The sequence below is a fragment of the Artibeus jamaicensis genome, unplaced genomic scaffold, assembly GCF_021234435.1.
Source record: "Artibeus jamaicensis isolate MK-2021 breed Jamaican fruit bat unplaced genomic scaffold, CSHL_Jam_final contig_1819, whole genome shotgun sequence".
NCBI lineage: Eukaryota > Metazoa > Chordata > Mammalia > Chiroptera > Phyllostomidae > Artibeus > Artibeus jamaicensis.
The window spans coordinates 548,746-575,888 of record NW_026521360.1 but is presented as its reverse complement, the minus strand read 5'-3'; the positions used below and the strand labels follow the sequence as shown (position 1 = coordinate 575,888).

Here is a 27,143-nt window from a genome sequence, read left to right as displayed (position 1 = left end):
CCAGTTGGATTTGTGAAAAAGGAATGATATTTTGCTTCAAAGAGATGTATTATATATAAATAAAGATCAAGTGTATTTGGTAGCATAAAGTTTAATACTTATTTCACATTTTTATTAAAATATAATATCTGTGAATTGAAATGAACCTGTTTCTATTGCTTTTTAGTGTAACTGAAATTCAAAGCCTTTCAGTTTGAAAACTTATTGCTATATAAAGTTTGTGTAAATTAATGAGATATTTATTTAAAAATGACAGGGTATCATTGTGTATTTTAAAGAACAGAGTTGTGAAACCTAAGTTTCAAACTTTTGAAGTTGCATGATATAGTGAAAAAAGTGCTTGAGTAAGAATTAGGAGGCAAGGGTGCATATTGGACTTGGAGTTTTTGGTCCAGTGTCAACAATATTTCAGCAAATGTACTTTGTTTTAAACTGAGGCAAAACCCAAGCCTGTCTGGATCTTGAACCCATGCTTTGAACTACTGCGTGGCACTTCCTTGCTGTATATCACTTAGTAAATTTGAACAAGTACTACATCTCCTTAGTATAAGGTTACTCATACTGTTGATGCTCTGGAGATGAGTAGTTCTGTTGTCATTGGAGTAGATCATTTAGGACAGCAGCGCTCAACCTTTTAGTCGCTAGGGACCATTTTCATCTAAGTTTTTCTATGGACTGAGGTGAGGAGAATGATTTCAGGGTAATTCAAGTGCATTATGTTCAAGCTCACCTCCTGCTGTGAGCCTGGTTCCTAAGAAGCCCAGGATGGTACTGGTCCGCAGCTTGAAGGTTGGAGACCCCTAATTTAGGAGATTGTTATATAATAGATTTATTTCTACAGAAGTTGTTGGATAGTTGTTTATTCTTTCAACAATCAATGTGTTGATTTGCTAAGCTTTGGAGATTTAGTAGAGAGCAAGACAGAGCTAGCCATTTCTGTCATTGAGCTTAAGTGTGATAGGGGCTGTCAAGATTAAAGGACAGAGTGTAATGTGATCACACAGCAATGACATCTAACCTGGTATAGAAGAACTGGAAAGGCTTTTTATAAGAAAGTGACATTTAGGTGAATCCTGATGCATGCAACCCTGAGTTTAAGAGAAAAATTGTAATTTTTTTCTCACCTGGACTACTACTTCCAACAGGGACTCCTCACACCCTCTTGCCTCTGTCTAAACTGTTAATTTATTCATTCCTTCATTCTTTTTATTCAGCAACTGTTTATTGGATAACTACTGTAAGCCAGGCACTCTTCTAGGCATTTGAAATATATCACTTAACTAATTACACAGAGATTTCTGCCTTTATGGAGCTTACATTTTAATGGGATAGGGCTGTACAGAGCTTAGACAGTACACACGATAATAATGATGTAAATTAAATGCTAGAATTTTTCAAAATGCAGACAAAGTGAGGCCCCTCATTTTCTTGCTCTTGGTGTCCAACCTGTGGCCAGCGGGCCTCATGCGACCTAGGGTGGCTATGAATGTGGCCCAACACAAAATTGTAAATTTACTTAAAACCTTTTTTTAGCTCATCGGTTTTCATTAGTGTTTGTGTCTTTAATGTGTAGCCCAAGACAACTCTTCTTCCAGTGTGGTCCAGAAATGCCAAAAGGTTGGACACCCCTGTGAAGTTCAGTCTTTTTAATGTGGCCTATGAGGCCTGTTTAACTCTACTGTAGGCTCACACTTTGGACCCCAGCCGTGCTCACTGTGTTCCATCATATTTTCACTAGTTAGGCCTCCTTTAAAAGTCACTACGCCTGAGAAGTTTCCTAGAACTGTTTTTGAATTAGAGATCCCCCTGTTTTCAGAAGGCTACTTAATTTCTTGGATATGACATGGATCTCAATAATGATACTGTTTTTTAGCTACTGTGCAATCATATTTAAGGTCTGTCTTTTCCACTAGGCTATACATTATAGGAGGGCTGGGAGGGTGCCTTTATTTTTCTCTCCTCTGTCTTCAGATTTTAGTATGTGGCATATGGTAATAAGAATTGGTTTGGTCCTGGCTGGTGGGGCTCAGTGGACTGAGTGCCAGCATGTGAACCAAAGGGTCGCTGTTTTGATTCCCAGTCAGGTCACATGCCTGGGTTGCAGACCAGGCACCCAGTAGGGAGTGCACAAGAGACATCCACACAACTGATATTTCTTTTCCTCCCATTCTCCTTCAGTTCCCCTCTCTTTAAAAATAATAAAATAAAATATAAAATAAAATAAAATAAAATAAAATAAAATAAAATAAAATAAAATAATAAAATAAATAAAATAAAATAAAATAAAATAAAATAATAAAATAAAATAAAATAAAATAAAATAAAATAAAATAAAATAAAATATAGTTCATTCGGTGAAAGAAAGTGGAAGAGAAGGAAGTTTCTGGCTGAGCCCAGTAGGATGTGTAAAGGCTGAGAAGAATGTCCAGACTTTGTGATGGGGAGTAAAGTGCAAGGTAGAGAGTGTCTGGGGATGAAACTGGTGGCTCAGGAAGGTAGGATCAAGCATTGAAACCAGGGTAAAGAGTTTAAATTTGGTTCAAAGGCAATGGGGAACCATAAAAAGTTTAAACTCGTTTTGGGAATACTAGTTTGTTTTGGTAACATTTATTGTCCAGGAAATCATTAATTAATAATTTGAATAATACTTTCAAGTGTAATTTATTTATTAATTTTTTCCTCCCATTAAAAATTTATATTATTATGTTATTTTTAGTTCTCCTAATTTTTCCCCCTTTGCCTTTCTCTTCCCAGTACTCGTCTTCCCTCCAGCAGTCCCTCCCTTCTTAGGTTTTGTCCATGGTTGTGCATGTAAGTTCTTTGGTTTCCCCATTTCCTATACTATTGTTAACATCCCCCTGTCTATTTTGTTCCTACCAGTTATGCTTCTTATTCCCTGTACTTTTCCCTCCATTCTCCTCCTTCCCTCTCCTAGCTGATAATCCTCCAAATGATCTCCATATCCATGATTCTGTTACTGTTCTGGTTATTTGCTTTGTTTTTTAAGATTCAGTTGTTGATAGTTGTGAATATATTGCCATTTTTATGTTCATAGTTTTGATCTATTTTTTCTTAAATAAGTTCCTTTAACATTTCATGTGATAATGGCTTGGTGATGATCAACTCCTTTAGCTTTACCTTGTCTGGGGTATACTTTATTATTTAGAATTGAAATAATAACTTTCCAAGGTAGAGTAATCTAGGTTGTAGGTCCTTGCTTTTCATCACTTTGAATACCTCTTGTCAGCTCTTTCTAGCCTGCAAAGTTTCTTTTTAGAAATCAGCTGACAGTCTTATGGGAATTCCTTTGTAGGTGACTGTTTGCTTTTCTGTTGCTGCTTTAAAGATTCTCTGTTTATCTTTAACATTTTATCTTTGGCATTTTAATTATAGTGTATCTTGGTGTGATCCTCTTTGGACTCAACATGTTTGGGATTCTGTGCTCCTTGGACTTGTGTGTCTATTTCCTTCACCAAATTAGGGAAGTTTTCTTTCATTATTTTTTCAAAGAAGTTTTCAGTTTCTTGCTCTTCCTCTTCTCCTTAGATGTTGGTGTGTTTTTAGATGTCCCAGAGGGTCCTTTATACTATTCTAATTGTTTTGAATTCTTTTTTCTACTTGCCATTCTGGTTGAATGCTTATTTCCTCCCTATGTTCCAAATCATTGATTTGAATCCCAGCTTCCTTCACAGTACTTATAGTTCCCTGTAAATATTTATTTATTTCATTTAGTGTAATCTTCATTTCCTCCTTTATGTTTTTGCTGTATTCAATGATTTCTCAGAACATCTTGATCAGCAGTGTTTTGAACTTTGTATTTGATAGGTTGCTTATCTTCATTTCATTTAGTCTTTTTTTTCCTGGGCTTTTGTTCTGTTCTTTCATTTGGGCCATATTTCTTTGTCTAATTTGGGAGCTTTCCTGTGTTTGCTTCTGTGTATTAGGTAGAACTACTTTGACTCCCTGTCTTAGTAGTGTTGCCTATTGTAGAAAAGGCGCCTGTAAAATTGTGTGGGGTGGAGCCTTAGGTACTTACTTGCTAAGGCAGGGGCAATCTACTTCACCACTATGTGGCTCTGTGTTGGGGGGAGGGCATAGAGAGAGGACAGTGGCACTGCCTGGCTCCTGGAGGTTTGCCCTGCACTTGCCCCATTCCAGTCACTTTACCCACTTTCCTTATGCAACTGTCCCCCTTTCAGCTGTTGTCCTGGTGGTGAATCCCAGATAGGTGGGTTTGTGTACATTCTAAGTCCATATGGGCCCTTTAAATGGAGTCTCCTGAAAATCCAGCAGTTTTTTTTCTGCTGCTCCAACCCCCACTGGTTTTTTATAGCCAAAAATTATGGGAGTTTATGTTCCTGGTACTAGAACCCTGGACTGAGCAGTCTGGCCTGAGGCTGGGATCCCTCGCTCCCTACGTATCCCCCCCAGCTTTTATCCACAGTATGTGAATGTGGGACCATCCATTCTGCTGCCACCATCGCCTTCCACGCCACACTGCGTAATCTAGTATCTACCTGGTACCATAAGCAGTTATTACAATATTGACTATATTTCCTATACTGTACTTTACATCCCCATGACTATTTTGTAACTACCAACTTGCGCTTCTTAATTTTTTTATAGAGTTTTGTTCTTAAACCCTAAATCTGAGTCATCACTCCCCTGTACAGAACCAAGGCATTAGGAACTCTATACCAATTCCTTAAGTTCCTGGCAGAACAGGCCATGCCTTCCGCCCTCATTTTATCCTGCCACTTCTTTACTATGCTTCACTTTTGTCTGATAGATCTTTTTTGATTTCTAGAACATTTGAAGTCCCTTGATAATTTAGGGTTTTTGTCTATGTTGTTCCTTTTTCTTAGGCTCTTTTCTGTTGATTCAAAATTTTTATTCAAGTTTTCTTTTTTTTCTGCCTATAGCCTTGTAGGGAAGTTATACTGTGTGATATGTCAGTTAGTGCCATTATATGTAGCTCTATATTTAGAGCTGCACAGGGCTTTTTAATCTCTTGAAAAGTAGCTTTATATAGCCTGATAAGAAAAGTAAATGTGCCGAACAACATATGGAGCTGAGTGTATTTAATAGTTTATTGTTGAAACTGATAACAGTTTTTTACAAAAATTTTTATTTATTGATTTTAGAGAGAGAGAGAGAGGAAGGCAGGGAAAGGTGGGGGGGGGGGGGGGAGAGGGAGAGAGAGACATGGATTTGTTGTTCCACCTATTTATGATTCATTGTTTGATTCTTGTGTGTTCTCTGATCAGAGATGGATCCTGCAACCTTGCCGTATCAGGACAGTGCTCTAACCAACTGAGTACCCAGCCAGGACCTGATAATTGTTTTTAATGTCCAGTATATAATTTGACCTCAACAAAATATATTGGGATGAATGAATGACAAGTGAAAGATCAATTTTTAAGGTAGTTTGATTTCACTTGGAAGTTTATTTATTAGAATTTGGTTTTCATAGTTAGAAAAATCAAGTATTCTGACTAGTTGAAAGATAAGATTGTTTTGTGGCAGTTTATAGGAGTGTTGGATTTTTGGCAGTTAAAGAATTGTTAGAAGTTTTGCTTTTGCTTTGTATAAACATGCATCTCTTCATATTATACATACATTTATAATATGTATATACATAAATAAATGTTAAAATAACTAATGTATTATAGGAATTGTCTTTTAACATCTGCCTGTTAGTTCTCTCAAGGTAATGAACTTTTTAGGCAACAGTTTATTTTCTGTCAAAATATATTTTGCAAATAGACTTTTGCACTTTTGAAAGAAAAGACAAGTTAAAAGTTTCCTTGTGGGCTTCTTATAATCCACTCTTCACCAGCCAACAGTCTTCCTGTATTTTGTTTCAGGAGGCACTAATTGTCTGCATTTGGCAGGTTTAACACTTCCTGACAGAGAGGCTATTAAGGCGAAGTATTCTCCAATAACTGTCACTGGCTTGAACAAAGAACGTTCAAACTCAATGTGTGGAAACCACTAACATTTTAAAATGACCCTTTTCATGGATTTTTATCCCTTTAAGCTAAAATTTGGAGAAATGGGGTCAGCAAAAACAGCAAGGTGTAATAAAGCAGTAAACCTTGATTTTTAGTGGGGGTAGAGTGGGAAGTATAGATTTATCTCTGACTTGAAAACAATTGGTATTTGGAAAATCTCATTAGCAGACATGACTGCATGGAGTTAAAAAAAAAAGGATTTAAAACTGATGTCGCTTTCAGGACCGCTTTGAACTTAACAAGCACCTATTTGTGGAGCAGACTGGCTAATGAAAGGAAATTAAATTTTTCTGACAACTTCCCCTGCCAACCTCCTTATTCAGGGGATGTTATTAGGTACTGAAGACTTTTAAGGAAGATTTTTTTTTAATTAGACATAAATGAACCGGTTATAAACATCCTCTGCTTCCCCCTTTTAGGGGAGGATTCAGACTTGGGTACTCTACGTTTTTAAGTGTTAGCTTAAAAGCTTAAAAAATGCCTTCTCTTTAATATTTAAAGTTATTTTCTAAAAAATTCAGGCATGCTTACTAGCTAGTGGTTTCAAGACATTGTCATTCCTTAGGATAGTTACTCGTGTCACTGAATTATAAGAAAAAAAGTTAAATTTACTAGAAAGCTTGTATCTATCACCTTCTTTTCAGCTTTCTCTTTGTTGTTTGTTATATGGGGAAATGTTTCAAGAGTGTCTTATTATGAGCATGTTAGACAAGAGTTAATGATCAATGAAATGGTTTAGATTCAAGGGATGTTTTTGTCCTTTCAGTAGCATTGGTTGATATTTAGCAATAACTAATCCTTACATTCATCAGGATGTACTGTTTTGGAATGCATTTTCTTTCCTTGGCTTTTTGGAAGTTTCCTTCCCACTGGTTGGTTTGTTGGATTTAAGGTTTTAAAGATAATGTGTTTAAAAGCATGAAATAAAAAAGAAGAAAGAAAAATTAATGGATATTTCTAAAGGAATTGTTTTTGGAGAACAACTGTCCAATTCCTATAGATACTGGGAATTATTTTTATTTCTGGACAGTCCTTAGAGCTTCTCCCAAACAATAGAGAATCAACTCCCCCTGCTGACTGAATCTAGGAAAACATGACATAAATATTGTTTCTGGTAGTCAGAAACAAGCTGGCTGTGGACAAGCTTTAATGATCTGATTTATGATTTAGTATTGATTGTAAACATCTAAATTCTGCCATTAAATTTAAGCAACTGCACCAAATCATTTGGCAATTCTGGTAGTGCTTCCTGCCAGCTCATTTCAAACTGCTTTGAGTTTCTTAATATAATAATGGTGAGGTAGAATTTACATTCCACTTATGGTATTAATTTTACATTTCTCTGAATGAAATGAGTTAGAAGGTTGTAAACCTGAACATTAAATGAATCAGAGGAGACAGTAGTGCAATATATGACTGCCCTGAAGACATTGTGCAATGGCTGATGGGATTAATGTTGAGTCTCATTTCCTGCTTTTACAGGATGCAGATGAAGCTGTAAGAATTGCAAGAGAAATTGGTAAGTTCTTAAATTAACTTTGGTAGAGTTTCTGTGTATTTTAGCAGATATGGTTGAGTAAACACATAGTAAGAAATTCCCATTGAACAAATAATATTTTAATAATTTAGGTTTCTGATTTGTTGTTCTGGAAGAATTTATTGGCTGAATTACCATATCCTATTATTAAAGTGAACTTTAAAGGGTAATTGGACCTTAATTATAGCTCTTTTATAAGATGAAATAACTGGCTAATTAAAAGAAGGAATTATCTTAAGAATTCTTGAGATTTAATGTAATGTATATTTATATGTACATAGTTGAATGCAACTTATTAAAGTTAAGGACATGTGATTAAAATGAAGATACAATACTTGACAAGGGTCTTCAGGTTCTTGCTTTTCCTAAGATGCTAAATATCAACAATCTTACTGGGAAAGAGAAAATAGAATGTGAGAAGTTAAGACTAAGTTTTCTAAATGGGAGTAAAAGGTAAAGTGAAAGGCATTTTAATGATTGTTATAGGAATGATTGTACTGGGGTAGTGTTTTTCAACTCTGTATTTTCAAAATTATTCCTGTAACTCATGAAAACCATTTTATTTTCACTATCTCCTGATTAAGAAAATATATGGAGGGTACACTGTTATCATGGGTCAGCAAGGCTATTAAAAACTTTGCAGTTTTATTAATCAAATTAGTATTTATTTACATTTGATAGACATTTGTATACATTTGAGAGAAATTAGGCAACCCTTGGTAATTAGGAATTCACACCATCCTCTTAGCAGTCCTACGCTGATAGGGCCAACCTCTTTAGCTCCCACATTAACATTTCTTTAGTTCTGCTTTCTCTTTAAGATTGATTATTTAGAATTATTTTATTCATTTGGAAAGTATTTAATTTTGCAAAGTTTATATAGTTGTGATATAGAGAAATTTCATCTTGGAAAAAAAAAAAGAAATTTCATCTTGGCCGAAAAGTGACCACTTGTTTTGGTAAATATATTTTTTCCAGTAGTTACTGGCAAGCTTAGCAGTATTTCAGTGATCTAAAAAGATGTTTGGCTTGTTGCATCCTTGTTTCTAGTTGGATCTGGCTAAATTTTTGGGCTTGGCTCATGGTTATGTGTGTTTTGTTGTTAGTTTGTTTTAAAGACATTTACCTTAATAATATAGGTCCTGGATTTAAGACTAGGCCATAAAAAACCATACTTTATCTGAGTACAACATCTCATCATTAATTATTTCTTTCAGACTCATCAACATTTTCAAAAAGCATTTCAGTATTTTATAGGAAGATTTGCTAGATTGCTTGGTGTTGGATTTTGTGGAACTGATTTGTGGCTTATTTTTTTGAAAAAATTCAAAAGCTTCTCTCAGTGGTTTGGAATTTCTCATAGCGTAAGAGGCATGTATTGGATTGGCCAAAAAGTTCATTTAGTTTTTTCTGAATGATGGCTCTGGTAGTGCTTAGTTGTCTTTAACTTCATTCAAAACATTTTTGTTAGATTGTACTGGGATAGCTGTCATATCAGCATGCATTCATAAAAAAACTTATCAAAATTGGTGAATTTTTTGTGCAGCCGTTTTAATATTTAAGATGGAAGAAGATGCAGAACATTTTTTGGCATATATGTTTTACTTTTTAAAGAAAGGTAGAAACACAACCGAAATGCAAGAAAAGACTTGTGTAGTGTATGGAGAAGGTATTGTGCCTGATCGAATGTGTCAAAAGTGTTTTGCAAAGTTTCTTGGTCCTATTTACATTTTGGCCAAATAATTTGCTGTGTGGATGTCTTACGCATTGGAAGATGTTTAGCAGTACTTCTGGCCTCTACTCACTAGAACCCAGTAGCTGGAGATAGCCAACATAGAATATGTAGATCAATAAAGTTATTGATGAAAATGAAAAATGTGCATTTTACTTTATGGAAAAAACCATACAGACTTTTTGGCTGACCCAAAAGCCAATAGCTGGGTTTTGAGGAGACTTTCCTAACATTTATCTTATTTGTTGCGTACTTTTCCATTTTAAGAGCTGTCTCTTTAGTTCAAGTTTAGGTACTATTTTTTTAAAGATATTTTATTTAATTATTTTTAGAGAGGGGAAGGGAAGGAGAAAGAGTGGGAGAGAAACATCAATGTGTGGTTGCGTCTCATGTGCCTTCTACTGAGGACCTGGTGTGCAACCCAGGCATGTGCCCTGACTGGGAACTGAATCGGCAACCCTTTGCTTCACAGGCCCATGCTCAATCTGCTGAGCTACACCAGTCAGGGCCAAGTTTAGATACTATTGTTATTATCTACGTAATGGGATATAATAATACTGCCATCACAATATTATGAAAAGGGCAATCGAAGAATTTAAAGAAATAAGGGAATTAGAACCAAATTTTGAATTACATTGGTGTGTTGCATTTTGAATTATGAATCTTTTACTCTTGAGTATTTCCTTTGCATAAATGGCAGGCTGCAGATTGCTTTGCTTGCTTTCTTGTTTTCTACTTTTAAAAAGTAATCTGTGACCTTTAAAACAACCAGTGAGTCATGATGGGTCTCTGACCAGTTCTCACCACTTTTTTTTCTCTCTTAATATTTTAGTGCTGTGCTTTACCTACCTTTCAGTTTTTTTACTTCTGAGGTTATGCAGTTAAATCTAAGGTTCTTTTTTTTTTTTTTAATTAAGATTTTATTTATTTATTTATCTTTAGTGGGGAAGGAAAGGAGAGAGAGAGAAAAAAATATCAATGTATGGTTGCCTCCTGTCTGTCCCCTGATGGGAACTGGCCTGCAACCCAGGCATGTGCCCTGACTGGGAATCGAACTGCGATCCTCTGGTTTGCAGACCCACACTCAATCCACTGAGCTACGCCAGCCAGGGCTAAGGCTCTTTTCTTTATATTTGAGGGCATCTTTATGATTTTTCTTTCCTATCTTCTAATTCTTCCCCAGTTACTCCTTGACATTTGTAAAATAAATTATTGCAATCATGGTTATTAAATATCAGAGTGCTAGTGTTTTGCTTATACTGAAAGAAAGGGAAGCCATAAAGTTTAAAGTGAAATAAAACATACTAAAGAACCAGGGTCATCATCTCTATAGCTTTTGGAATTTCCCTGAATTTCTGCAGAAACCTCCCATAATGCCTTTTTACAAGTGCCAGCTTCCAAAATAAATGAAATTACGTATTAAAGTCTCTTGGTTTTCTGTATTGTTTGGCAACTCATTAGTTTTGTTTTCTACTAATTTTATTGAGATATATGACATTGTCACTACATTATGATTTCTGAGTCTTTGTGGGTTTGAGTTGAATTGACTCTTGATTCCATGGGAAAGTATGTTTGTACTTATAAACAAGTTGTACATTTTACATGTGTTATAGCTACTCATAGATTTCTCTATTTTACTTCTTTCTGTGTTACATTAATGAAACTGATCATCTTTTATGTGGTCCCCTCCTCTCTGATGTCTTTAACTTCTCTTCTAGAAGCAGGAATCTATTCTGCCAAAGGAGGAAACTGCATTGAATGTTGATGAATTCGGTGTCTTTAACATAATAGTAGCTCTTGTTTATGGAGCATTCTTTCCTTGTAGCAGGCACTTTGCAAATGTTAATTCTAATGCTAATTGTTGGGTTAATTATTTTCATTTACATTTAAGAAACTAAGGATTAGAAATGGTAAGTAATTTGCTCAAGGTCACAGAACTACTGAGTGGTGGGCCTGCTTTAAATTTAGGCTCATTCAGCTCTAAAAACCATGGATTTTTCATTATACTTTGGTTAACTAATGAGATTAAAGGATGATAGCTAAAATGTGAGTTACCACTTTGTTTAAAATACTGTAAAGCACTTAAGCATGTTATATGTGGAATGAAGAAACAGTCTGTTATCACTGATGGGGTGAGAGACAGTTAAGACTTAATATGTTACTTTCAAGTAGTTGTTTTTTTGTGTGTGTCTCTTGTCTTTCTTATTCTTCCTCCTGATTTTTTTCTTTGACCTCCTAAGTTTAAAGATACAGGGCTCTTGGTCCCCAGTTTATCTTTTACCCCAGAGATAGACAACAGAAATCAGTGAGCTTGATTTGCATTAAAGTCTGATCTTTGTAGTGGATCAAAGGTCCTTAATACAATTAAGCCAAAATTGATTCTTAAAAGGAAAATAAATTGTAGTTCTAAAACTTTTAACAGCTTTAACATCTTTTAGAGTATTCTGATTGATTTATTGTTCCTGGCTTTCCTAAAATCACAAATCATGCCCAATTTAAATAAAAAAAATTTTTATTCTTAGGTCCACCATACTCCAAACCTGCTTCTTCCACAGTTTCTAATCTCAGTAAATGTCACTTCATTCATTAAGTGACTGAAGCTATCACCAGAGATCTATCCTTTTCCCTGTCACTCCATTGTCAATTTATCAATAGATACTGTTAGTTCTTGACACAAAATAGTTCCCATACTCAACACTCACTATCTTTACTAACAACACTCTCCTCCAAACTACCATTGTCCTGTAGAGACTATGATGATAGTTTCTCTACTGTTCTAAAACACTTCAAAGCCATTCTTCACATAGCAGTCAGTGTGATATTTTAAAACTAATTAATAACTCATTCTACCCCATCCCTACTTTAAACCCTCTAATAGCTTTCCATTGCACTTAAACAAAATAAAATAAAATAAAAATTTCTTACTTTGATTACAAATCCCAAATGATTTGGTATTTCCCTTCTATCTAATCTGATTTTATACTACTCCTTGCCAACTATACTTCAGTCACAATAGCTTTTTGAACACATCATATTTCAGGGCCATAGAATAATATTTTTTTGGAGGAGGAGAGGAGCCTGGGATACTCTGGTTGATATTGTCACATAAATGTCTTCTTGTTACCTTTCATATATTTGCTTAAATGTTCAAAAGAAGACACTGTAATATTACTACTTGATCATCCTGTCTTATATCCATATCCTAAATTTCTGTGTAGTATTTATGATTTTTGAATGTTTTTCTTGTTTGTTGAATTTTCCATCAATATATTATTCTGAAAAATTTTAATCATATGACATTTGAAAAAATTTTACATTGTGTACCTGTATATTCAATACCAAGATTCCAGTATTTATCTTTTGCTAGATTTGCATTATCACTTATATATCCATTTGTTAATTCATCTTAATATTGGTACATTTCACAGTACATTGCAAATATCAGTATGCATTCTAATAAATAGTTAAACATAAATATCATTAACTGAATTCAATATTTCTATACAATTTTATCTTGAGAAATTTGTATACAGTAACGTGGTCAAAATTTTGTCTGTATTTGTTTATCATGATAGATGCATCATCTGTGTAATCCCAAACTCCACCAAGATATTGAACATTACTGTCACCCCTGAGTTCCCTTGTTCTCCTTAGAAGTCAGTCCTTATACTGCTCCCCCCACCACATCCAGGGCAACCTGTTTTAAATTTTTATACTAAAGATTAGATTTTTAAGAATTGAGATAAAATTTAAATATTATCAAATTTAGCCTTTCAAAATGTACAACTCATTGGTTTTTTAGTGTAGTCACAAGGTTATGCAACTATTACTACTAATTTCAAAACATTTTCATTACCCTCTAAAGAAACTTTATATCCATTAATATTCATTGCTTGTCTCCCTAGCCTCAGGAAAACACTAATTTTACTTTTTTGTCTATATGGACTTACCTATTCTGGATATTTCACATAAATGGAATTACACATGGGTCCTTTTTTGTCTGGTTTCTTTCACTTAGAGTTGTTTTTAAAGTTCATCCCTGTTTTACCATGTATCAGTTCTTCATTCCTTTCTATGACTGAATAATATTCCATTTTATATATGTATCACATTTTGTTTGTTTCTTCACCTATTGAATGTCATTTGGGCCATTTCTACTTCTAGACTGTTGGAAATAGCGAAGTTCTGAATATGTGTGTACATATATTTCTTTGGGTACCTGTTTTCAATTTTTTCAGCTATATACCTAGTTGAGGAATTACTGGCTTATATGGTAATTCTATGTTGAACTTTTTGAGAAACCATGAAAGTGTTTTTTATGACAGCTGAACCATTTTTTATTACTATCAGCAATGTATGTAGGTTTTACTTTTTTCTCATCCTTGTTAACACTTGGTAATTTCTTTTTCCTTTCTAAATATTATGGCCATCCTCACTGTGGCATTTATTAACAGAATGAATAAAAAACATGATCCATTTATATGCTGTCAACAAGAAATCACTATAGATTCAGAGACAGAAATAAATTGACAGTGAAAGGGTGGAAAGAATTATCCTGTGGAAATGGTAAATAAAAGTCAACTGGGGTGGCTATAGTAATTTAGACAAAATAGACTTTTAAGACAAAACTGTTGAAAGGGACAAAGAAGGATATTATATACTGAATATGATAAACATACTATTATAACATATATGTACGAAATGGCAAAGACAAAACTATATGAGGTAGACATTGATGGACTTGAAAGGAAGAATAGACAGGTCTACAAAATAGTTGAAGAGTTCAATATCATACTTTAAATAATGGATAGAACATCCACAGAGAGGATCAATAAGGAAATAGAAATCTTGAACAACATTAAAAACCAATTAGACCTTATAGATATGTATACAGAACACTATCCAACAATAGAATACACATTTTTCTCAAGTAACTATTTATTAAAAGGAAGAATGAAAGAGTGAGCGACTGAGAATTTTTAGAGGACAGGAGAAAATAATGTCATACTGGAAAAGCATCTTATAAAGTGTATTCCTTGTATTGCAATGTTCCCAGGACTTAGTTTGATCTGGAAATAACCTCATACCTCTTCTATTGAATTATCTTTTTTTTTTTAAGGTTTTATTTGTTTAGTTTTAGAGGGTAAGGGAAGGAGAGAGGGAGAGAAACATCAATGTGTGGTTGCCTCTCATGCGCCCCACATTGGGGATCTGGCCTGCATCCAGGCATGTGCCCTTGTTGCGGGAAGAAACTCACACCCAGAGGAGATAGTGGAAGACATGAGAAGTTTATGGACTCCAGAGGAGTCCACCTCCAAATTCTGAGCCCCGAACAAAGGGTTCTTGGGGTTTATATAGTCTTCAGGGTCTTCCTGTCTACGTGGCAAAGCAGGATACAGAAGCGGAATGTGGAAGTTAGTTCTAGCTATAGGGCTCCCTACACCTACGTGGCAGAAGCAGAGTACAAAGGCCAAATGCTGAAATTAGTTCTGGCTGCGTGCGGGGGTGTGTTAATGCTTGGGGTTTGGGTGAACAAAGGTTTTTCAAAGTTTCTCGCATCACCCTGACTGGGAATTGAACTGTGATTCTTTGGTTCTCAGGCCCGCTCTCAGTCCACTGAGCTACACCAGCCAGGTGTATTGAATTATCTTGATGGATTGCTTTTCTGTTAAAGTAATGTGGGATTCTCTGCATTGAATAAATTCTTTTTTCTTTGCAAGTTTTATATTTATTTAGTTATTATTTTATAGTAAAATTGCCCAAGGGTTAGTTTCCTTTATATTTCTACTACTTAAGACAATGCTCATAGCATAGTATATATTTGGTGAATAACAAGTGGTTATTCACTGAGTAAATTCAAATATAAATGTATGTATCAGTATACAGATGAATTAAGTAAATTCACACATTTTAAAAGTTTTTTCATGGGACTTCTGGTTGAGGTAGCTATGCAGGCAAGCACATTTTGATGTGCCTCTGCACAACCACATCAACAGTACAACTAAAACATAGAACAGCCATCACTCAGAACCATCAGACATTGAGTTGAATGGAAGTCTGACAACTATAGAATTAAAAAACCACATCCATCCAAAATGGTAGGAGGGAAACAGACGTGGAACAGGCTGCTCCGACACGTGTATGTGGTAGATAAAAATTCTGAAGGGGTATCTTTGGAGTGAGGAGTCCCAGCCCCACACCAGGCCCTCCAGCCCAGGGTTCCAGTGTCTGGAAGATAAGTCCCCTTAACTTCTGGCTGCAAAATCCAGCAGGGATTGAGTTGGTAGAAGAAACCTCTGAGGCTCAGACAGTTTTTCTTTTCTTTCCTTTTTTTTTTTTTTTTTTTTAAATCATGGCCTGATCTCCACTCCTGGAGATCCTGATCTAATTGGTATGGGGAAAGGCTTAGGCAGCAGTATTTTTTTTAATTGTCTGAGTGATTATGAGTGCCACCGAGGTTAAGAATCATGATTCTACAGCAGTGTTTCTCAAATTTTAAGGAGTATTCAAATCACCTAGGGATCTTTCCATCTGCACTTTGTGATTCAGTAGGTCTGTAATGGCAACTGAGAATCTGATTACTAACAGGCTTTAAGGTGATGCTGATGCTTCTATCTGTAAGTCAGATTTTGATTAGCAATGCATTAGATCATCCCTACCCAGTTTTTATACAATTCCAATGGTCCTGAGATCTTAAATTACATAAGTACCACTTGAGAGTTAACTAAACATGCAAATTTGCAAGCTCAAGTCCCAGAAATTAAAATTCAGTGGATCTCAATTTTTAACAACTGTCCCAAGTGATTCTGAGATTCATAGTCTGAGAACCACACATACACTAACCTACACAAGTAATACTTATTTTACAAATTACATTTTTTGAAAGGTGGCAAGTACCATATGATCTCACCTTGAGTGGAACCTGATTAACAAAAGAAACAAGCAAGCAAAATATAACCAGAGACATTGAAATTAAGAACAATTTGACAGTAACCAGAGGGAAGGGGGGAGGGGATAATGGAGGGAAAAGGGTTTTCAGGAACAACTATAAAGGACACATGGACAAAACCAAGGGGGGTGGGGTTGGGGGGTAGTGGTGGAAGGTAAATACAGGCAACTGTATTTGAACATTAAAATAATTTTTTAAAAAAGAAAGGTGGCAACAGTATTTATACATTTTACAAGCTACCTTGACCAAATGTGAGAAATTTTTTCTCTTGTTTCAGCTGTGAGAAGAAATTACCCCCAAAGTCAGTGGCTTAAACCAGGAACAACTGTATTATATCTCATGATTTCGTGCATCAGTAGGGGTTGCCTGGGTGATTCTTCTGCTCTGAAGTCATTTAGTTTTAAAGAGCTAGCAAATAGGCTTGTCTGAAGAGTCCAAGATGACATCACTTCATGTGCCTAATCTCCTCTGTCTAAAAAGCACCAACATCCAGCCCACAGCAGTGTCAATCAGAGAAGAAGTTTTTCTGCCCTCTCTTCAGTTCTCTCTCACAGGGCTCCAAACCTTGTGTAAGGACTGATTCTGGTGGTTCCAAACTGTAAAGCCTGAAAGCCTTTCTTGGCTGGTACGGTCTTGCCAGTCATTCCCAACTGTTTACATTCCGACAAACGTGCATGAAAGGCACAGGAGCCAGAGTTCAATAAATTTCTCAGATTTCCCAACTGCCTTCAGAGAGGAGTGCTTTTGTTAGGGTCAGCTGTGGGACACAAACAGCCAGCAGCAAGGGGCAGGAGCTGGAAGCGAGTGGCCAGTGCCCAACGTGCCAGTCAGGGATCTTGGAGCTGATGGAGGCAGCTGAGAGAAGCCCTGTGTATGTGGTCCTTCACAGGTCCTCACCTGAAACAACGCGGGTGGAAGCTCTAACAGTTTTTCTTAAAGACCACACAAACAAACTCACCTACACAGACTCACTCTCTCTGAGCTCCAGCAGTGAGGTAGCAGCTTGAAGGACAACAGTGGCATATTGGGAGAAACTGGTATCTGGCATCAAGGTGAGCAGAGGCCATTGTCCCTTTTCTCAACCTTTCTACCACAGAGTCACAGAGCTGGCATGCTGGTGGCATATCTGAGACTCCATCAAACTAGCTAATACTGTTTGACCTGCCTTGGAGATCCCCAGAGGCTCTGCCCCACCCAATTTATGGGCCTATCCAAGCTGCTTTTTCATATGAATGGCTGATCTTGGCTCATGCTTTACAACTTCCTAAATCCTTTCTGACAAGAAACAGCTAGCTCTCAGTGAACCTCAGGCCTGGCACTAGCAGCAGCTAGCCTAGACTCACAGCTTGGCTTGGCCTGTGAGTCTCCAACCTCAGTACAACCAGAGAAGTCATCTCAGATGGCTTTATACCTCAGGCAGGGTAGCCCCGGGCAAAACACAGGTGGGGGCTGACCTTGGCCCGCACTACCCAGGAAACCCTAGGGCTTGTGCACCCAGTGGACAGCTATAGACCATGTTGGAGCACCACCACCCTGCCCCTGCACAGCTGACCCTCCATGGAAGGTGGAGGTTGATGGTAAGTAGTCACAGCCAATCCTTGCAGCTGACTGGCCTGGGTAAAACCCTCCCATTGATCTGCCAGCAGCAACCCAGGCTCAACTACAAGAGGAGATTATACTCAGCTCACAGAAAGGGTGCACCTTGAGTACCCAGCGTGGTGATAGGGGAAGCCCTACCACTGGACTCTACAAAACATCTACTACCAAGACACAGAGTCAAAGTAGCTCTACTTAATACATAGAAACAAACACAGGGAAGCTGCAAAAATGAAAAAACAAAGAAACATGGCCCAAATGAAAGAACAGATGAAAACTCCAGAAAAGCAGTCTATCAGATACAGAGTTGAGACTATTGGTTAAAAGAATGAGGAGGGGACTTTTGCCAAGATGGAGGCATAGGTGGATGTGCCGTGCCTTCTCACACAACCAAGATTAGAGAAAACTAAATATTAGCAACAGAAAACACAGCCAGAACACAGAAAATTGAACTTTTCGGAAGTCCGTTAACAACAAATTCTTCAGCCTGACCGGTAAGAGGGGCGAAACCAGTGGCTGGCGGAGCAGGGTTGCACAGGAAAACTCGGTCAGACGGGCTCAGGTGCGGAATCCAGGCGCAGGGTTGGACCCAGTGAGCAACCGCGCGAGCAACCAGGCGAGCGACCGCGGAGGAGACAGCCGGGCCGGGGCTGCGTGTTGACTGAGGTCGCGCATTTGTGCGCGGGTGGACAGGCGAGGGAGTGGGCGATTGGACCGGGCCGGCAGGTCCCCACGGCAAGCGGCAGTGGAGGGCGCCGCCATTTCCCTGCTCTGACCCCACCTCCACATACAGCGTCATAACCCAGCGACTCTGAGCGGCCCGGCCCAGGTGAACCACCTAAGGCACTGCTCCTCCGCACCCAGCTGTGAGAAGCGGCAGAGGGGTCGCCATTTCCCGCTCTGGCCACGCCCCCACATAAGCGTCACAACCCAGCGACCTGGGAATCCAAGGCACCACTTCTTAAAGGGCCCGAACAGACCAAGAATGGCGCAGGAGGATCTCAGAGCCCCAGAAATAAATCTAAGCGATGAAGAAATAGCAAATCTCACAGACGCACAGTTTAAAACATTGGTTATCAAGATCCTCACAGAACTGGTTGATTATACGGACAAATTAGACAAATATATGAAGGCGAAACTAATTGAAATGAATGGAATTGCACAGGACACCAATAGCAATGAAAAGGAAACTGGGACTCAAATCAATGGAGTGGACCAGAAGAAAGCAAATAATGGCCAAACAGAAAAGAGTCAAGAAGCAAGAATTCAAAGAAATGAGGAGAGTCTTAGGAACCTCCAGGACATCTTTAAACGCTCCAACATCCGAATTATAGGGGTACCAGAAGGGGAAAGGCACAGCCACCAGTGGAAAACTTATTTGAACAAATAATAAAGGAGAATTTCCCCAATCTGGCAAAGGAAATAGACTTCCAGGAAATCCAGGAAGCTCAGAGAGTCCCAAAGAAGTTGGACCCAAGAAGGAACACACCAAGGCACATCGTAATTACATTAGCCAAGATAAAAATGAAGGAGAAAATCCTAGAAGCAGCAAGAGCTAAGGGGACAGTCACCTACAAAGGAGTCCCCATCAGACTGTCAGCTGATTTCTCAAAAGAGACCTTACAGGCAAGAAGGGGCTGGAAAGAGGTATTCCAAGTCATGAAATCTAAAGACCTACAACCAAGATTGCTCTATCCAGCAAAACTTTCATTTAAAATGGAAGGACAGATAAGGTGCTTCTCAGATAAGATCAAATTCAAGGAGTTCATCATCACCAAGCCCTTATTATATGAAATGTTAAAGGGACTTATCTAAGAAAAAGAAGTTAAAGAAACATGAACAGTGAAAGGACAACAAACTCACAGTTATTAACAACCACACCTAAAACGAAAGCAAACTAAAAGGACAGCTAGATCCGGAGTGGAAACATAGAAATGAAGATCTCAAGGAGGGTTAGCAACAGGGGAGTGGGAGGAGGAGAAGGGGGGAGAAGGTACAGAAAATAAGTAGCATAGACAGTAGATAGAAAATAGATGGGGGGCAAGAATAGCATGGGAAATATAGAATCTAAAGGACTTGAGACACATGGTCATAATCTAAAGGGGGGGTGATGGTGGGGATGGGGGTAGGGTGGAGGGGAATAAAGGGGGAATAGAACAACTGTAACAGCATAATCAATAAAAAATTAAAAAAAAAAAAAGAATGCTAAAAGAGTTTGGTGAGGACCTGAGCAGCATAAAAAAGATCCAGTCAGAAACACAAGATACACTAATTGAAATAAAGAACAATTGCAGAGAAACAACAGTAGAGTTGATGATTGAAGAATCAAATCAATGATTTGGAGCAAAAAGGAAGGAAAGACAACCAATCAGAAAAAGAAGAAGAAAAAAACTTCCAAAAAAGTGAGGATAGGATAAGCAGCCTCTGGGACATCTTCAAGAGGTCCAACATTTGCCTCATAGTGATGCCAGAAGGCAAAGAGAAAGAGCAATAAATAGGAAATAGTTGAAAAAACAATGAAAGAAACCTTCCCTAATTTGGTGAAGGAAATAGACATGCAAGTCCAGGAAGCACAGAGAGTCTCAAAGAAGATGGATGCAAAGAGGACCACATCAAGACACATCATAGTTAAAGTGCTAAAAGTTAAAGACAGAATCTTAAAAGCAGCAAGTGAAAAGAAATTAGTTATCTATAGGAGAGTGCCTGTAAGACTGTCAGCTGATTTCTCAAAAGAAACTTCCAGGCTAGGAAGGATTGGCAAGAAATATTCAAAGTCATGAACAGCAGGGACCAACAGCCAATATTGCTTTACCAAACAAAGCTATCATTAAGAATCGGAGGACAGATAAAGAGCTTCCCAGGCAAGAAAAAACTGATGTAGTCCGTCATCACCATACAATTATTACAGGGAACGTTAAAGGGACTTATTTAAGAAAAAGATGGTCAATAGTATGAACAATAAAATGGCAAAATTACATATCTATCAACAATTGAATCTGAAGAACAAGCTAAGCAAACAAAAAGAACAGATCAGAGTCATGGATGGATATGGAGTGCATTTTGATGGTTGCCAGATGGGAGGGGAGTATGAGGAGATGGATGAGGAGGTGAGGGGATTAAGAAGTACAAATACATAATTACAGAATAGTCATGGGAGTCCTGGCTGGTGTAGCTCAGTGGATTGAGTGCAGGCCTGCGAACCAGAGTATTTTGGTTAGATTCCCAGTCAGGGCACATGCCTAGGTTGTGGGCTAGTTCCCAGCAGGGGATGCACGAGAGGCAACCACATATTGATATTTCTCTCCCTCTCTCCTTCCCTTCCCCTCTAAAGATAAATAAATAAAATCTTAAAAGAAAAAAGAATAGTCATGGGAATATAAAGTACCATGTAGGACATGGAGTAGACAAAGAACTTATGTGCATGACCCATGGACATGAACAGTTGCAGGGAGAGTGCCTGAGAGAGTGCTGGATGGAGAAGAGAAGCAGGGGAAATCAGGACAACTGTAATAGCATAATCAACAAAATATAATAAAAATAGAAAAATAAACATTTTTCCACAATATTTATAGGTAATGATTTGACAACAATTTTCTTACTTTCCACCTATAATCTCCAGTTTTGTAATGGAGATACCTGGGAAGAACAGGAATATTAAGAATAAGATGATAAATTCTCAGAAAATCTAGGATCACTCAAATAAATTTACAATGTGCTTTTTAATGACTACTAGTTCTTGTAGGCTGTCCTTGGATTCATTAGCCTGGATTAATGGAAGTTTTTTAGGGCGCTAGGATTCAAATGTATGAGTCTTTCACTGAACTTTATTGTCTTGACATTAACCTGTTGTAATGACATCTGTCATTTTTTTTGTGAGTTAGGCTCTTCAATATGTTTCTTCTTGATATTAGTCTTCCGACTGCTTTGATTTCTGATTAATGTGTAAGAACTGAGGTTGTCGTTTCTTCTCTTGTTACTATTTTCATTGCCTATTCTTTTCTCCTTTTGGCATGGTATAACAACAAAAGTTGCTTTTTTTTTTTTTTTAGTATAGAACAAATTGTTACTGCTTCTGAGGGATAAAAATACTTGGATAAGCCCTGAAATCTTTTATTTGTGCTATTGACTTTGTGCTGGTTAGAAAAATTTTCAAATGTGGTATGTAGAAACCTTTGAAAAATGTTATAATTTATACCCTTTTCATGATCTTATATTCTGTTAATTTATTTTCCAATTTAGTCCTTAGTAGAAGATATATTTAATATCTTAAAGAAATTTAGTAAGAAATTTCTGAGGAAAGTTATGTTGAAGAAAATGGTGTTAGAGTATTTCTTGTGCAGTCTATTAAAGAATGAAGTTTTTATTTGCTGTTTTCCTTTTATTTAAGTAATGTAGTCATTTGAGGTAAGAATGATACTCCTTGGTAGACTGCAGCATGTATTCTGTATGTGTTTTCTTTCTTTGTCACCATAATTGGGCTACATGCCTTTTCTTTTATTATTCCAATATACACATTTTGGGATTAAGCATAAACTCACAAGTTTTCTCTCCATTTAAAGAAAATTCTTTTATTGTTAAATTACAGTTATCCCCATTTTTCTCTGATTCTTGTCCCCTGCCCTACCCACCCTCTACCTTCCATATTCAGTACTTCCCCTGCCTCCACTGTCTTGTCCATGGGTCCTTTATACATATTCCTTGATGACCCTTAATGTATTTTCTCCCCATTATTCCTCCCCCCCTCCCTTCTGAATACTATCAGATCATTCTTTATTTCAATGTCTCTGGTTATATTTTGCTTGCTTGTTTGTTTTGTTGATTAGGTTCCACTTATAGATGAGATCTTGTGGTATTTGTCTTTCACTGCCTGGCTTATTTCATTTAGCACAGTACTCTCCAGATCCATCCATGCTGTCAGAAAAGGTAGGAGCTCCTTCTTTCTTTCTGCTGTGTAGTATTCCATTGCGTACCACAGCTTTTTGATCCTCTCATTTACTGGTGGGCACTTAGGTAGCTTCTAAAAGCTTGCTATTGTAAAATTGTGCTGCTATGAACATTGGGGTGCATAGATTCTATTGAATTGGTGTTTCAATATTCTTAGGGTATAATCCCAGCAGTGGTATTGCTGAGTCAAAAGGCAGTTCCATTTTCAGTTTTACAAGGAAACTCCATACCGTTTTCCATAGTGGCTGTACCAGTCTGCATTCCCACAGTGTACTAGGGTTTCGTTTTTCCCACAACCTTGTCAGCTTTTGTGGCCAGGCTTATTGTCCGTTGATTTGTTTATGATGACCATTCTGAACAGTGTGAAGTGGTATCTCATTGTGGTTTTAATTTGCATCTCTCTGATGGCTAGTGGTGATTAGTGTCCTTCCATTTGTCTCTGGACCCTCTGTATGTCCTCCTTGGAAAGGTGTGTGTTCAGGTCATTTGCCCATTTTTTAACTGAGTTGTTTGCTTTCCTGGAGTGGAGTTGTGTCATCAACCCCTATTTTGGAGATCAACCCCTTGTCCGAGGAATCATTGGCAAATATATTTTCCCATATGGTTGGTTCACTTCATTTTGCTGATGTTTTCTTTAGCCTTGCAGAAGCTTTTTAATTTGAAGTCCCAATTTGTTTATTCTTTCCTTTATGTCTCTTGCTCTAGGAGACATATCGGTGAAAATATTGCTGTGTGGAATACCGAGATTTTTCCGCCTATGTTCTTCTCTTCTAAGACTTTTATCATGGCATGACTTATAGTTAAGTCTTTTATCCACTTGAATTTATTTTTGTGTATGGTGTAGGTTGGTGGTGAAATTAAAATTTTTTTTTTATGTAGCTGTCCAGATATCTCAACAGTGTTTGTTGAAGAGGCTATTTTCCTTGCATTTTATGCTTCTTCTTCCTCCTATGTCAAATATTAATTGACCACAGAGATTGGGTTTATTTCTGTGTTCTATATTCTGTTCCACTGATCTATGTGTCTGTGCTTATGCCAGTACCAGACTGTTTTAATTACCTTGTCCTTGTATTAAAGTTTGATATCAGATATTGTGATCCCTCCTACTTTGTTCATCTTTCTCAAAACTGCTGTGGCTATTCAGGGTTGTTTATGGTTCCATATAAATTTTTGAAACGTTTATTCTATGTCTGTGAAATATGTCATTGGTATTTTAATAGGAATTGCCGGGATCTGTAAATTGCATTGGGTAATATGGGCATTTTGATGCTGTTAATTCTTCCAATCCATGAACATGATATAGTCTTCCATTTATTTGTGTCTTCCTTAATTTCTTCCTTCAGCGTTGTGTAATTTTTGAGTACAGGTCTTTTACCTTCTTGGTGAGGTTTGTTCCTTGGTACTTTATTTTTCTTGTTGCTACATCAAATGGGATTTTTTTCCCTGATTTCTGTTTCTGATATTTCATTGTTGGTTTACAAAAATGCTTTCGATTTCTCAATATTGACTTTGTATTTCACTCTTTTGCCAAATTAACCTTTTAGGTTGACTAGTTTTAAGTGGCATCTATAGGATTTCCTATGTATCTTATCATGTTATCTGCAAACAGTGACATTTTTTTAATTTTTATTTATTTATTTTTATTTTTTTATTTTATTTTTATTTTTTTAATTAATTTTATTTAGTTATTTTTCAAGTACAGTTTTTTGTCTATTTTTCCCATTCCAGCCTCCCCCGCCCCTTGCTCCCCACCTCCCTCCCATTTCCACCCCCCTTAGTTCTCGTCCCTGTGTCCTTCCTATTTGTTCCTCCAAATCCCTCCCCCTTTTTCCCCTTAACTTCCCTTCTTTCTCCCCTCTGGTCACTGTTCCCTTGTTCTCTATTTCAGTGTCTTTGTTTTTTTTTTTTTTCTGCTTACTTGTTTGTTTTGTTGTTTAGCTTCCTGTTAAAGGTGAGATCATATGGTATTTGTCTTTCAGCACCTGGCCTATTTCACTCAGCATAATGCTTTCCAGTTCCATCCATGTTGTTGCAGAGGGTAGTAGCTCCTTCTTTCTCTCTGCAGCATAGAATTCCATTGTGTATATGTACCACAATTTTTTGATCCATTCATTTACTGATGGGCACCTAGGTTGCTTCCAACTCTTGGCTATTGTAAATTGTGCTGCTATGAATATTGTGGTGCATAGGTTCTTTGAAATTGATGTTTTAGGATTCTTAGGATATAATCCCAGCAGTGGAATTGCTGGGTCAAAAGGCAGGTCGATTTTTATTTTTCTGAGAAAATTCCATACTGTTTTCCATAATGGTTGTACCAGTCTGCAATCCCACCAACAGTGGACTGAGGACCCCTTTTTCCCACAACCTCTCCAACATGTGTTGTTTGTTGCTTTGTTTATGATAGCCATCCTGACTGGTGTAAAGTGGTATCTCATTGTGGTTTTAATTTGCATCTCTCTGATAGCTAACGATATTGAGCATCTCTTCATGTGTCTCTGAATGTTCTGTATGTCCTCCTTGGAGAAGTGTTTGTTCAAGTCCTTTTCCCATTTTTTAATTGGGTTGGGTGTCTTTTTAGAGTGGAGTCGTGTAAGTTCTTTGTATATTTTGGAGATTAAACCTTTGTCTGAGGTATCATTGGCAAATATGTTTTCCCATACAGTTGGTTGTCTTGCTAATTTAATACTGTTTTCTTTAGCCACGCAAAAGCTTTTTATTTTGATGAGATCCCATTTGTTTATTCTTTTCTTTACATTCCTTGCTCTAGGGGACATATCAGTAAAAAAGTTGCTGCGTGGAATATCTGAGATTTTCTTGCCGATGTTCTCCTCTAGGACTTTAATGGTGTCACGGCTTACATTTAAGTCTTTTATCCACCTTGAATTTATTTTGGTGTATGGTGTAAGTTGGTGCTCAAGTTTCATTTTTTTTGCACATAGCTGTCCAGTTCTCCCAACACCATTTGTTGAAGAGGCTATCTTTACTCCATTTTATGTTACTGCCCCCTTTGTCGAATATTAATTGACTGTAGAGGGTTGGGTTGATTTCTGGGCTCTCTGTTCAGTTCCATTGGTCTATGTGCCTGTTTTTATGCCAGTACCAGGTTGTTCTGATTACAGTGGCCTTGTAATACAGTTTGATATCAGGTATTGTAATCCCCCCTACTTTGTTCTTCTTTCTCAAAAGAGCAGCTGCCATTCGGGCTCGTTTATGGTTCCATATAAATTTTCGAAGTGTCTGTTCTATGTCTGTGAAATATGCCGTTGGTACTATAATAGGTATTGCATTGAATCTATATTGCTTTCGGTAGTATGGACATTTTGATGATGTTAATTCTTCCAATCCATGAACACGGTATATGTTTCCATTTGTTTGTGTCTTCCTTGATTTCTTTCTTCAGGGCTGTGTAGTTTTCTGCATAGAGGTCTTTTACCTCTTTGGTTAGGTTTATTCCCAGATATTTTATTTTTCTTTTTGCTATATCGAATGGGATTTTTTCCTTGATTCCTGCTTCTGCTGATTCATTGTTTGTATACAAAAGTGCCTTTGATTTCTGGATATTGACTTTGTATCCTGCTGTTTTGCCAAATTCATTAATGAGTTTGAGCAGTTTTTGGGTAGAGTCTATAGGATTTTCCATGTACACTATCATGTCATCTGCAAACAGTGACAGTTTTGTTTCCTCCCATCAGCGATATTGGCCTGAAGTTTTCTTTCTTTGTTGTGTCTCTATCTGGTTTTGGAATTAAGATGATGCTGGCTTCATAAAAAGAATTTGGGAGTTTTCCATCCTTCTGGATTTTTTGGAATAGTCTGTGGAGAATAGGGGTTAGCTTTTCCTTAAATGCTTTGTAGAATTGTCCTGTGAAACCATCTGGTCCAGGGCTTTTGTGTGATGGGAGTTTTTTGATTACTGCTTCAATTTCTTTTGCTGTTATTGGTCTGTTTAGATTTTCTGCTGCTTTTTCACTGAGTTTTGGAAGATTGTATTTTTCTAGAAATGTGTCTATTTCCCCTAGATTCTCAAATTTCTTGGCATACAGTTGTTCACAGTAATTTCTTACAATCCTTTCTATTTCTGTGGTATCAGTTGTAATCTCTCCTCTTTCATTTCTGATTGTGTTTATTTGTATCTGTTCCCTTCTTTTCTTGATGAGCCTACTTAAAGGCTTGTCTATTTTGTTTATCTTCTCAAAGAACCAACTCCTGGATTCATTGATCCTTAAAATTTGTGCTTTTAATTCTGCTCTAATCTTGGTTATTTCCTTTCTTCTGCTTGCTCTGGGCTGTCTTTGTTGTTGTTCCTCGAGTTCTTCCAGGCGTAGGGTTAGGTTGTTTGTTTGAAATGTTTCTCTCTTCTTTAGGTAGGCC

The 27,143-nt window shown here is 37.2% G+C and overlaps 1 protein-coding gene across 1 annotated transcript in view; it reads left to right on the top strand.

Moving 5' to 3' along the window:
- Window positions 1-27,143, top strand: part of PCCA (propionyl-CoA carboxylase subunit alpha) — a 526,460-nt gene that overhangs the window by 159,821 nt on the left and 339,496 nt on the right. Inside the window, exon 8 of the mRNA XM_037143368.2 lies at window positions 7,497-7,533. Coding sequence (XP_036999263.2) covers window positions 7,497-7,533 — 37 coding nt within the window. The remainder of the gene's footprint in view (window positions 1-7,496; window positions 7,534-27,143) is intronic.